Source organism: Xylocopa sonorina, chromosome 15, assembly GCF_050948175.1.
Source record: "Xylocopa sonorina isolate GNS202 chromosome 15, iyXylSono1_principal, whole genome shotgun sequence".
Taxonomy (NCBI): domain Eukaryota; kingdom Metazoa; phylum Arthropoda; class Insecta; order Hymenoptera; family Apidae; genus Xylocopa; species Xylocopa sonorina.
In genome coordinates this window covers 5,467,315-5,480,365 of record NC_135207.1, presented here as the reverse complement: position 1 = coordinate 5,480,365, position 13,051 = coordinate 5,467,315, and the positions used below count along the sequence as shown (strand labels likewise).

The 13,051-nt window shown below is 41.6% G+C and overlaps 2 protein-coding genes across 4 annotated transcripts in view; one reads left to right on the top strand and one right to left on the bottom strand.

The window, feature by feature from the left end:
- The window catches only part of Nlg-4 (neuroligin 4), a 207,424-nt gene that overhangs the window by 83,202 nt on the left and 111,171 nt on the right, over positions 1-13,051 (bottom strand). For all 3 annotated transcript variants that reach the window (XM_076907144.1, XM_076907147.1, XM_076907146.1), the window contains exon 7: positions 12,149-12,403. In XM_076907144.1, the coding sequence (XP_076763259.1) occupies positions 12,149-12,403 (255 nt within the window). The remainder of the gene's footprint in view (positions 1-12,148; positions 12,404-13,051) is intronic.
- LOC143430841 (uncharacterized) lies at positions 1,883-8,252 on the top strand. Its single transcript, XM_076907277.1, has 8 exons — positions 1,883-2,068; positions 2,187-2,306; positions 2,414-2,528; positions 2,612-2,873; positions 2,955-3,075; positions 3,311-3,456; positions 3,610-3,742; positions 8,172-8,252. The coding sequence occupies exons 1-8, from the start codon at positions 1,883-1,885 to the stop codon at positions 8,250-8,252; spliced, it is 1,164 nt and encodes a 387-aa protein (XP_076763392.1).

The window sequence follows — 13,051 nt, the reverse complement described above, 5'->3', positions numbered from 1 at the left end:
CGGTGTTTTACGAAAACAATGGCGAACGCAAAACGGAAACAGAGTTTACTCGTCCGCGATGACAGCAAATTATTACGAGTCCTCGATGCGCGAAAAGCCGCGCGAAATGTGGCTGAAGAATAACGAATTCGCTGTTCATTGTTCTCGAAAAAATATAACCGACACAAAGCCCCCACCGATGAATGTACGATTGACTTCAAGTCATCGGCTGGCTGAACGATAACCACGACCTCGTATTTGAAATCGTCTAAAAAGTAGTCGTGGCGATCGTTAGCAAAGTAGATCAATTTCTGAAATCTTCATTCTTCATTTACTTTCGAATCGATAAGGATATCTTTTATCGTAATCTGTGAATGAATAGCATAAATTTGTACAACTAAATTATGATAAATAGATTCTTTGTGCTTTCTCTTACCGTTACTTGCCAAATGCCTGGAATTCGGAAAAATCAGTTAAGTGATACTGCGATAATAGAACGATAAAACTCATTACGTACCAAGAAGTGAAACTTGTCGTAAAGAATCGCAAATTATTATCAAAACTATCAACGTACGATCTTTCGTACCAAAATGGTGAATGGCGTAGATCGCGTACGATCGTGGACGATAGCAAACACTCAACTGGGCATCGCGACCCCTCGAAGCACACCCTTAGCTCACCCCAACACGATAACCCTCTACATACTACGTCGCAACACGCGATCCTATCAATTAACCGTGGGAAAATAGATACATAACTGCCAAGAAATGTAACAAAGAAATGCCTCCGTGTTGGGAAATAAATGACCATAATTACCTTAAATGCAGTTTCGCCCTGAAACTGGCAATAATACCATAATTGCGCGATAAGAGACGGGGTACGAAACGGCAGGTGTAAACTCGGTGAATAATTTATGCTATGCGTGACGAGGGTCATCGATGTACTCTCTAAGACAGTGCTTCTCTTTTAAAATGCACCACAATAATAATTACCACAGTTACATTTGTTTTCTTCTATTTTTTTTCACGAGCTCAATCGACTCGCAGTTACTATACGAAAGCGAGTAACGAAGCCGATGCTTCATCCGCGTGTGCACCGTACACTCTACACAGTGATGCAGATATTAGCAGGATATCGATTCTAACTTCTTTACTAACCACTTGTTGCCGCTTCTGTCGCTTATAGTAGACGCCAGCCGTTTCTAATTGACTTACGCAGTTATCCACCCCTGTTCATTTTACATTTTGTTTAGACAAATCAAAAATCGCATAGAATCGAAGATAAAAATCAGTACCACTCGCTACATTAACCACCAATGATCGATATAACACACGTTTAAAATTGAAACAGCAAATATTCAGAAACAGTTCATTAATACGAAACATGTTACCTGTACACGATGCAGACTCGATCTACAATTTAGCTATTAAAGATGTTCACCCTGCGAGAGCTCAAAGACGACTGCACCGTTTTCCATCGCGCTACCTTCGGAAAAAAGAAAAAAAAAAGCAACCCCGTCATACATATTTTCTCAAGAAGAAATGTTCAACCGCAGCGGGAAATGTCAAACAGTCGACAGCTGTCCATAATAATTTTCGCGCGTGCGAGGGAATCGATTTGTAGCGTCTGGCTTAGCGTCGCACGCGTGCAAGGGGGTGGAAAACAATTATGGTAAATTGTACGGCTGGTGTTTCTATAAAAGTTTTCTCGGAAACGTGGTGCGCCTATCATTCGCGTCCGATGCTCGCGTTAAAAATACCGCAGCTCGTCGTATATTCGCTGCTCGGTGGAAATAAAGAGAAATTCAAAGTGTCACGTGCACCCTCCACCCTCTGTGTGCGTTGCGCGCCACGGTTCAGGCGTCTGCATCGTGAGATTCGAGGTGAATATTCTTCGAGCAACGATGAATGACCGATCGCAGTCGTGTTTCGACTCTCGAACCGAGACGGACTTCTACGAGACTGGTGTCTTTCGAGCTTATCGTTCGTATCTAACCTGCTGTGGCTTGTGGCCGTACGAATCGTTCGCACTGAAACAGGCACGAAGGATCGTCTGTTCGATGAGCATCGTGTTGGTTATACTAGTTCAGGTACGATGTTTCAAATTCTGCTCGAATTAATACTTGCAATTATTCATTACACTGACTTGTACCAAATTGTGCTGATATTGAGTTGGGAATAATTGAAGACTTGTGCAACTCCTTTTAGATTTTCGTATTGTTCACCAGACAGATAACTGTTGATTTATTATTCGATATAAGTCCAATCGCAATGATCAGCGTGATAGTATTGGTAAAATATGTTACATTTTGGATTAAATACGAAGGGGTAAGTTAAAAGTGCAATAACGCTGAGAGTGAAACGTGAAATTAGATGGAATTGGATTGAGAGACTTGTAATTACTACTGTCTATTGATCGATGGTTTTTATCGTAGTATAAAGAAATACTGGAACATATGAGAAACGATTGGAACAGGCTGACGGAAGTGGAACAGATTCCTTTGAAACGAGCGTACGAAGTCTCGTCGCGTTACTGCACACTTAACTTTGGTAAGCAAATGTTCCTGTACCCTTCGACCAGTCTTATCCATCTTGCGAATATTAATTTGCGATCGTTTCTATCTCCGTTACAGTGCTTACTTGCTCGTGCTGTACCCTCACTGTAGTAACTTACTTTCTGCCAAAAATTGTGATCACGATTACGGGTTCGAACGTGTCACAATCCATTAAATCGTTAGTCATGACCGAATACTTCGTCGACGATGAGAAATACTTCGTCCCTATCTCGATTCACTTGACTCTGACATGTATGTTATCTGCTTTTATACTAGTCAGCACCGACTGCGTGAACACAGTGATACCAATGCATATTAGCGGAATATTTCAAGTAATCGGGTAAGTTGCAAGATTAACATCGTAAATTGTTACATTTCTGGAATCACACGAAGTTTTCGACATCGTTCATCTTCGCGTTAGGTTGCTGCTTGTACACATGTTCGATAAATCAGAAATTACCAATCAGAAGATGGACGAGGCACTGGTTCACTACGAAAGACTGTTGCGGTTCATAGACTGGCATAAGAGAAATCTAAAGTCAGTGAGTCCTGACAAATTGTACCGATAAATTACAGGAAAGGAATATTCGTTAATCTTCTGTTATTTCCGTGTTACTCAAGACTGTGTCATACTTTCAAATCCTGCTTGTGTGTGTCTGCAACGATTCACCTAACTCTAGTGATGCTTAGTATAACCGCTATACTAGTGAAGGTATGTTCGAGTTTTATTCGAGGGTCAGTTAGATTTGTTTGCGATATTTATCTCACGTTTTGCAGCTAAAGAATCTTACGTCGCCAGTGCAAGACGTGCCGGTAGTAATTACGTACACCTTTTTACTCTGCTTATGCTGCTTCTTTACGTTCCTCTTTCTCGTGCCTGCTGAAACTTTGTACGAGGACAGCGGCGATATGTTCTTCAAGGCGTAAGATTAACATCGATTCAACAAGTTAAATTACGAACAAAATACAAATTCGATTCAGTTTAATTAAAATAGTGTAACACTTGTATAAAAAAAGAAACTCGTACGAATTTTCTATGTCAAAGAACGCTTTTAACTTCTCATCGAAATATTTAGATACTGCGGATATTGGTACACGGCGCCAATGAAGTCTCAAAAATTGCTGCTGTTCCTCATGCAAAGGCTATTGACACCGTACAAGCTGGAAGTGAAGAACATCGTATCCGCGTCCATCGAAACGTCCACGACGGTAAGCTATTTTACAACAAAGTTAAAATGACGTAGCTCGAAGCGCAATTAAAACAACGACGATCTTTCTAATTGAAGATAGTGCGATGCGGCTTCTCCTATTTCATGGTTTTACGCGGTGTGCAAGGATAATCAGAGGTTTGACGTTAGCCGAGCACGACAACTACGTCGCGGCTGCAACCGTCGTCGTGAACAGAATGGCGAAGCAGCGCGGTATCACCTCGATACCATGGACCAATTAAACCGGGAATATTGCGTAAATGTAATTACGTCCTAATTGTAGGCATTCCACGCTGGCAACGTACGATTTTGTCACGCACCGTGTTGTACTTCGTAACCGCAATGCTTGTCGCGTTCGCGGTGCGCGCGTGTCGCGCGAGATGCACGAGCTCGCGTAATCGGAAGAAGATTCTCACGTTGTTACGAGAGGAATCTGCGGCACCGTCGTTTTAATTGAACGTCCAATTAAATACACGAGACGCGAATATCGTGACGCTATTTTCTTCGCCTCGCACTCTGCGCATCGATAATAACACTGACATTTCGCTGTCGCTAATTACTATTATTAACCTCGTTTAGATGTCTTTGACGACACTTCTTCAGCTTCAGAATAAATATCAGTGGCGCAAATTAATTCAGTGTTTGCGTCTGATTAATTCTAGCTGGGTTCAATTAAATCGCGCGCCAACGGGGTAATTTCTGCAGCCGATGCTGAAAGGTTTCCCATGAAGTTCACAGGTTAAATATCGTGGAACTATTTTGCTTTCTGCATCCAGTTATTAAGTCCGTAAACTTCAGCAGCTACGCGAGACATCCGAACGGCGCTCGTGTCTACAGTTTAAATTGCGACGAGAAAGTTTCGCCCTTTTTCTTTCGATGGATTAAACGATTTTCGAATTTCCACTGGCACACGGCACGGTGTTATTTTCAGTCGCGGTGCTACACGTGTTCCGCATACGCTTCAAAGTTTACGCACACGTACGCTCCCGGAAGTTGAATAGCCGAGTGAACTCTCATCGAGTGGTTAACAAGGCGTCACGAGCCACTCTTGTGTCACAAAGCTGGTAAAATCTATCGTAAAGGGTAAACGCGGAAGCATACATCGCGGTGAATTAATCGGCCAGAGAAATTCGATATATCCGTCCGTGTCGTACAACTTTTGCGCGGCTAATCGAAATTTTCGTTCTTCATACACCCCAATAATTCCGTTCCACGTCCGCCCAATGAATTATTTATATTCCAGGGTTTTAGAAGTATATCAAAAATTCAATTTTATATCCTTTCGTTTCTATTCAACTTCCAGTCCATTGAAATATATCGCGCGCAATGGATTTCTGGTGCTGTTAATTGAGGGAATTATAGGAATTTCCGTTTGAGCGCGATTCGGACGTGTAATATAATAACATATTTTCGATCGAACGAGACAAAAGAAACGGGGAAATAAAAAGTGGTTCCATTCGAAAAGCGGACTAACCTTCGCGACGTATCCGTTTCTGATTTGCTTCATTGAAACGCTATTGATAGCTGTAATCCGGTTCGTTTATTCGCTCGATGGAACATTGTAAACTGATTTCGCTGTACAAATTGCCAAGTTTACACGCACCTGTATATTTTCTTTCCCGTTCATCGATCGGTTCGTATCTATATACACTGTGCGCTTGTCTCATCCGAAACCCTTTACTCTTCTCAAAGTGTTCTTCAGTAAAATACGCTAACTCTATGAAAAAGAAACATAAATCAAAAATAACCATTAAAATCTTATTTCGAACACTATTGAATACTTAAACGTCGATTATCATAATTATTTGACTTTATATAATATATCGTTACGTACCATCGATGTCGTCTAATCCAATTTCTGTTTCTAGACTTTCAACTTTCAGATTTCCGTGCTCGCGCACGAATTGAAATGATAATCGTATCCAGCGTGCGCACACGTGTATATTTAATGATACGCGCGAGATGCGCGAATTATTCAGCGTCACTAACGGTGACGATGAATATTGTTAAATGGTCGACCGATTGCGGTCGCGCCGGTTTACAAATTATTGACCGCGATTACAATGGGGCGCATTCCGTCGCGAATGGAACGGACAGTCTGCAGCGAACGTTCGCGGGTCAAATTGGGACGCGAGAGATTCGTCTGCCGCCGAAACAATTCCCGTAAGTTCTTTTTAATATTCAACGACACGTCTGCCGCGTGCACGCCAACTGTCTGCGGTTATAATTGTATCTCATTCGAACGCGTCCGCGATAAAACGCGTGCCGCGCGATTTCGATGCATTCTGTCGATTCGTGAGATTAAAGCTGCGAGACTTACGTGTAACAATAATTGAAAAAGAAACTTAACTTTTTAAAACGAGTTACAGTCAGTTTCAAAGAATCAATGCATTGTTTGACGTGGCTGAGAAATTCGAACGTCACTCGGATGGTATTAAAATGATTGAAAGAAGCTTCACTGTAATCCACGCGGAGATAATTGATCGACAGGTTGACCGAAATCAATTTTATTTCAGCGTTGATATCTGGTATATTACAGTGAATTCCCGCGCTATTGAATTGATTACTCGTTTCGTTCGGGTACTCTGTTAGCAGGTTGTTTTGTTCCTACCGACGTGAAAGAAATTCCACATGTATCAGTTCACCAAACAGGGATACACTGGCGCACGAAATCATCATTAAATGGTGCACTAGTCGCAACAAATCGTACGAGCCAGGTAAACGGTAAACACCATCATTTTGGCTGTTCGTACAACCCGTGGTATTTGCGAACTCGATAATCTTCCCAATGAAATTAATTTGAAATGCAATTGCCCGAAAACATCCGTCGAGGCGGTGAATTGAACAATATGATCGATCGTTAAGTTTGTTTTCAGACGCGCGCAGATCATCGCGCAACGTTTAATTACAAGTAAGATAATCATTCGAGGGATGCTTTCGTAATCGCAATCGACGAAAGCAGCGAATCATCGTTACGCGATGCAAGTGCACGTATTTCGTCTGGTAACGTTAATAATACCAAATGGATTTTTCGCGTACTCACTTGTGCAACCATTAATCAAGAACAGTGTAAAACTTTCTTCGCCAAGTCATCCCGTTTATTTGAATTCCCAGCGAACTGCAGCCAATAATACCTATCTTGCGTTGTTCTACTTAGCCGCGAAACGGTAAATAGGGACAAACGTGTGCCTCCGAGCTTTGCAACTTCCGTTTAATGAACACCAGCGTAGCACAGATATTTAGGTGTATCAATCCTGCACGTTGCGAGTTGACTAAACGGTGTAAAACCCCCTATTGCTGTTTCGAGCCAGGTAACAGTAGCTGCGGTTGCCAACAACACAATATCGCTATAGAAACGCAACCCTTACGGAACGAGAGGGAATACAATAATGTTTTTTACGGCCAATTACACTAAAGACAGCATATTCCAGATATAAAATGTCACGGAACTTAATAAACGCTATTACTAAAATAACTGAAAAATTCAAAGGAGAAAATGTAAAGAGGAAAGTTTGAAAAATGAGGTGAGTGACAAGTATTGTTCAGAAATATTTTTCATCCAACCTGCAAGCTTCGAAGAGTGATTTTCTGAATCTTGGAGAATCATTATTTTAGCGTAATAACACAATTTTATGAAATAAATTAGTTTACAGCCTTCCCATACTTTAATTACGATCTCTGGAAGTCATAATTATACGTAAATCATCTAATACTATCACTAAAGACATCTACTACATATTACTACAAAGAACAATTAACAAAACTATAAAAAAATTGCATTCATTCATTAAAACATGCATCTTATGATGCAAAAGAAACTATCAAAGTTACCAAAACTTCATTCGACTCTCCCTGCGAAACTACTCGACACATTTGAACAAGACTACATTCATTGGCACCGTGAAAGCCTCCCCTTTAAAATGCTTCCAGTTTCATCTCGATCGGACGTTCCGTTCGAAAGATATCGTCGTGCAAAGAGACTCGCAATTCCCACCGTTTCGCGTATCGCTGTCCTCGTCGCAGACACGGCGCTCTCGCTCGCACGTGGTCACTGACCTATCCCAAGCGGCGCCTATTTGTGCGTGGTCAGTGACAGACGTTGAATCAGCGTCTTTTAACCACCCCCACCACTCCGACTACCGTTACTTTTACTACGTTTACTACGACTTCCGCATTGGATCTAGGTCACTGGGTCACTCGTCATTCATAATCGATGCGTCACTACGCTCGACTTCAAAGCGCTGTATCTCGAGAACGGATTGAGATATCGGGATGAAACAAAATGGAGATTGAAGGGCTCGTCTTCCTCTATCGCTTGAGGCTGGTACGCATTCAAAATGTTTCATATTTCTTTTATCGTATTTATGTCAAGTATTTAATCACCAATCTTAAATTTAATATTGTTAATGTAAAGTAACTGATTTTTGCAGGTAAATAAGTTACTGTTGCAAGTTGGTAAGGTTGTTACCATAGAAATTTTTGATACTTACGTTGGTATTATATGTCTGTGAACGATGAAGAAATAGAGAAGAACTATGGAGTTTTATTATCGCACTTTCGATTGTTATTCACGCGACACGCGAACAGGTGAGGTCGTCGAATCGTACTACCCTTCGACTGGTGTCGAGGGTCGTATATATAGCAGAAACTTCTCGACACTAGCGAGAAGTGGGGGACGATCGGTTCGTACCAGTTCACGAATCAGCTGTTAGAATTTTACGAAGAATTGTGGTTCTGATGAAGCGCTGCATTTTCTCTAATAACCAGGAAATGGCACGTGCTTTCATGCAGACATTGTTTTTCAGTAGATACTTAATTTGGTTAATGTTACACGTGAAACAGCTTTTTGATTATATTAGATACGCGGTACGCGCTCCAAGGTAAAGAAAAGTTGATAATAACGGAGAAATATCGAAATTGAGCAGCAAGCTGGCTTAATTGCTTTGCCACTATTAAATGCCACGTTAATAAGCAGTAATTCGAGGCGAGGGAGTTTCTTGAATTTTTTGCTAGGTGAATTTTTGTTTCGCCTTCGGCCATTTCAATTAACCTTCTGCGTAATTATTTAATAAATACACACGTCGGTGATTAACGGAGCAACGATGAAACTTGATCAACAAATTTCGTAATTTATATTGAGAAACATTTGTACCGTTTCGCATTTATGATGCCAACAATTGCGATAATAATTTAAACAATGTCAACACAGCCGGTAAATGCCGACACGATGACTACGATGTTCCTTGAAATATCGATTAATTAAACTAGTGCACTGTTTTGAGCCTCCACTTGTCAGAAACGAGAATGAACGAACCAGACAAGCTTTTGCTTCAACGTTACACGTTTTAGCGTCACGTGCAACCACCACGTTTTCGTTCGTACTATGTACAATGCAATTAGAAAACTATGAATTTAAATAAGTGTTCAATTTATACGCGAATAGATACTTCAAAGCGGATAAATGGCACCACGTTGGATGCAGAAATCCAAGTCGTTTATCAACGCTAATCCCATCGATACGTCAATGGAAACCTTTGCTATATTCAATACTAGTCACGTGTGTAATATCCATCTCCAAGAAAATACTAATTTACGTATACCTCGTGCGTTGATTTCTCTTTGAATCCACAAACGAAAAATATTATCCAAGAAGTGCCATTTTCCACGTTAGAAAGTCTTAACTGATGGACACGCGTGACGATAGTTCCAAAGTCGGTTCGTTCGTACTCTGCGCTACTGTATTATTGCTCTGGCAGTATTTTCCATTCAAGATCGTTCAAACGTCGATGTCTTACTTCGCAATGTTGCATATAGAACGCGACATACGATGAAACGAGCATCCACGACTGGAATCAACGTTAAATCGGAAATTGCAACGGTCACTCGCGCCGGATGATTTACTGGAAACCAGGAACCCTTTGTACCGTTGCGAACTCTCGTTTTAACGCACGTGTTCGTTAGCACCGTTTACGTTGCTCTGTTCCCAAGAGAATTAGCTGGAAGAAGAGAAAAATGATTCTCTTCTGAGAAGCTTCGGTTACTCGACTTTAATGCGATGCTCAAACTTTTCGTCTGAGCTCGAAACTTCGTGATGATATTAAGATCGAAGGTATTATTAGATAATTCACGACGAGTTATGTATGACGCGATAATGGAGGGAAAAATTAACGCTCCAAGTTGCTGAGCGATCTGTTCTACATATCTCACCCTGTATAAAACACAGTTACTTCAGCAATCGCGGGTTTGATCTCATAATTTGATCGCGATCGAATCACGAGCGAACAACGATTACGCGGTAACGAGATAGTTATTTAAATGAAGCGAAACTGCCAATTAGAAAACAATAATTATTTTCACAGTTAGTTCATACCTGCTCGTTACCAGTCGCTCGACGCGGACGATAATTTCGCGAGTCGAGTTCGATAAATGAACCCGGCTGCCATTAAATTCCGTTACATGCCGTAGCAATTTATTAAACAAAGAGAGCGTATCTTCGACTGGACGAATTACTGAAGCACGCCAAGCACGATTGGATCGTGCCAAGAAACGCTAACAATGCGAACGTTTCAGAACTGTACCGGACACGGAGGGAATAATTGGTGCTCCTCTATCTAATTAAGAAGGTCGAGCGAAATGAATGCAATAAAATTTGTTAAACAACGAGAAGTAACCGAGTTCCTTATACAAATTAGTATTACTGTTCGCTCGCGTGGTTAATCGCGATATTTTATTTTATCTCGCGAGCAAACGTAATCAAAATTAAAAGTCAAAATCGTTCACTCCCTCTACACCAAAGCGAAGCGTGCATCGTACGATAAACAAGATATTAATCTGATAATATAGATTGTTCATCAGAAACGGTCCGCTCTTGTCGACTGCATTTGCATTTAAAACGCGTGCAGAGATTTATTACATTACAGATTGTCGATGTTACAGTTAAGTTACAGTGCGTTTAGATTCGTTTATTTGTACGATATTAAAAATTTTAAAGATCCATAGAGTCGTAGAAAATCTGTAGAACTTAGCAGATGTAGGCTTAGATATTTGTCCATCCGCAAGCTATGGAAGGAAAATATGATTTTCATAAGAATTGCTCGAGAAAGCAAGATTATCCGTTGGAAAGAATACCCTCGACAAATGTTCTTAACCATATACGTTAACCATGCTCCCAAGGTATCCGTTACCCACGGGATCTGTTTCTCGTGATAAAATCCCAGGCTCGCGGGGCCATTTCATCGTCCATCGTCGCCATCTCCCGTGGCTTTATCTCGTCCCAGCTACGACTGCTTCTGGCCAGGGAATGGGGATTTTTTTCATATCTCGTGGAATGAAACGAACGAGCGAGCGCGATAATTTGCCGGATTCTTTCGCTGGGCGGTGGCATATTAAATTTCGAAGCGACGTAAGTTACACGCGCGATGGCGCACCGAAATTTCAACCCCTGTGCGCAATATAGCGCCGTCATCATCTTTTTTTTTTTCCTATACAATTATGGGAATAGAAATATCTATGCTGCGAGGTCTCGCAACGAAATTAGAGAACCTTTAATATAGAAATTCTTCGTGACACATCGCGTCAATTGTGCTCGTACGATGTATCAAGAATTAGAACGAACGTAGAAAGAATAGAGAACGAGTCTTCGTTACTTTCATACTCTAATTTAAAGTCTTAATCATCCTCGTTTATCTACCACCGCGCACATACACGATTTACCATTAAACAATCGAATCAAACAGGCGACATCGATGATTATTCTACCGGATCAATTGTCGTGAATTTATCCGACACTGTGTATATCGCTAGAGAGGCCGAGGCTGTGCAGTATAACCGTAGCAATCGGGTTATTAACGGTGTTTCGCGGGTTTAATTTATCCACGGCACGCGGGAACGAACTGCGCGCGCAGATGTGTTTCGAATCTAATTATCCCATAAAACCGTGCGCGCTTTATAATAGCCTGTTAAATAGTTTATAAGCGAATATGGGAGGTATCGATGAGTTGTTGGGACACCGTTGACGGTTCGCCAATAACGCTGGGCGAAGAATACCGGCGGATAAATTCTGGTGAATTTCACGGGAGTCCCACGGCTCAAGAATAATGAACCTTCTAAGGAGCCTCGTTGCTATTCATGAACCATACCGTTTAGTTTCGTCCCTCCTTCAGGATCGTGCTCTCCCTCGATCCGTTGGCAAAAACAATTTCTTACCGCGTTCTCATGTCGGAAACGTTGTTACTTATTCTCTCAGGGTGCGTTCCCCGTGAAAGGAGAGAAATATTGAAAGTTAAGGTCTAACGTGAACGCGCGTCCCTCGCAACTTCTCTGACACGCCACTTTCGTTCAGGTTCTCCGCTTGACTTCGCTTCACGCGAAATCGTTGATCTTTTAGTAACGACTAAGAACGACTTACCTGCGGATAATCGCCGTCCTTCATTTGGTAGTCGAACACGTAAAAGTACGTCTTGGGCAGCGGTTCCTTCTCGCTCTCTGGAACAGGCGCGATGTGAGGATTGTTCGGTTTCTTCGTGTGTCTCAAGGTGAACAGGTCCCCGGTTTGCACCAACGGCGCCACGAATTGGGCGTCGCTCAACGCCTGGACGCAAGCGTCCTTTGTGTTCACTGGGTGTTGCACCGTGCGCTCCCAGTCTGTGTACTCGTTCACCACCTGGTTTCATTTGAGAACAGAAAATAAGGTGAAATAGAGACGTCGTAAACTTTAGATAATCGTGATATTGGCTAATCTAAGCAGCTCGTAATTAGAGTTTGATTTTGATTGGGATATAATGTGGCCTAATCGAATCCAATCTAATGTAATCGAACCCAACCCTACCCCAATATATTCTATCAATGATTTAACCCCTTTGAGTGTAATGGGATTAACCACTTGGATTGAGTTTGACAGTTTCAAGTGATACAGCGACGTTCACAAGAAATATCTGTTGGATTCTTCGCTGGAGATATAGAAGGAAAAGAATTCCATCCTTTATTTTTAGTAGAATTCGAACTTTAAATGTCGTGGTTTTTAAATTCTGTCAAGGGTTTGACTGTCGTGTTTAGTACCGCCATGTCGTTTTTATGGAGCATTTAACAGAACGCGAATCATGCAAATTGAAACGCAAGCAGAAAGATATTTTCGACTGAACGGAACAAATGGAAGCTCGTTTCCTTCTGTTTCATTAATAACCGACGAATGTCGCCGACGTTTTTTGCGAGTCGAGAAAAATGTTCGGTACCGCGTAACAACCGGTTTTTGCGGTGCATATCCCGTTTTCGTTGTTAGAAACTTCTCTTTTTTCCTCTCTCTCTCTCTCTC

Excerpts from the sequence above, each read along its gene's own strand:
- LOC143430841 (XM_076907277.1), top strand. The coding sequence starts at position 1,883 with ATGAATGACCGATCGCAGTCGTGTTTCGACTCTCGAACCGAGACGGAC. Across the intron at positions 2,874-2,954 it reads GGAATATTTCAAGTAATCGG|GTTGCTGCTTGTACACATGT; the intron begins GTAAGTTGCAAG and ends TCTTCGCGTTAG. Across the intron at positions 3,743-8,171 it reads CCATCGAAACGTCCACGACG|GTAAATAAGTTACTGTTGCA; the intron begins GTAAGCTATTTT and ends TGATTTTTGCAG.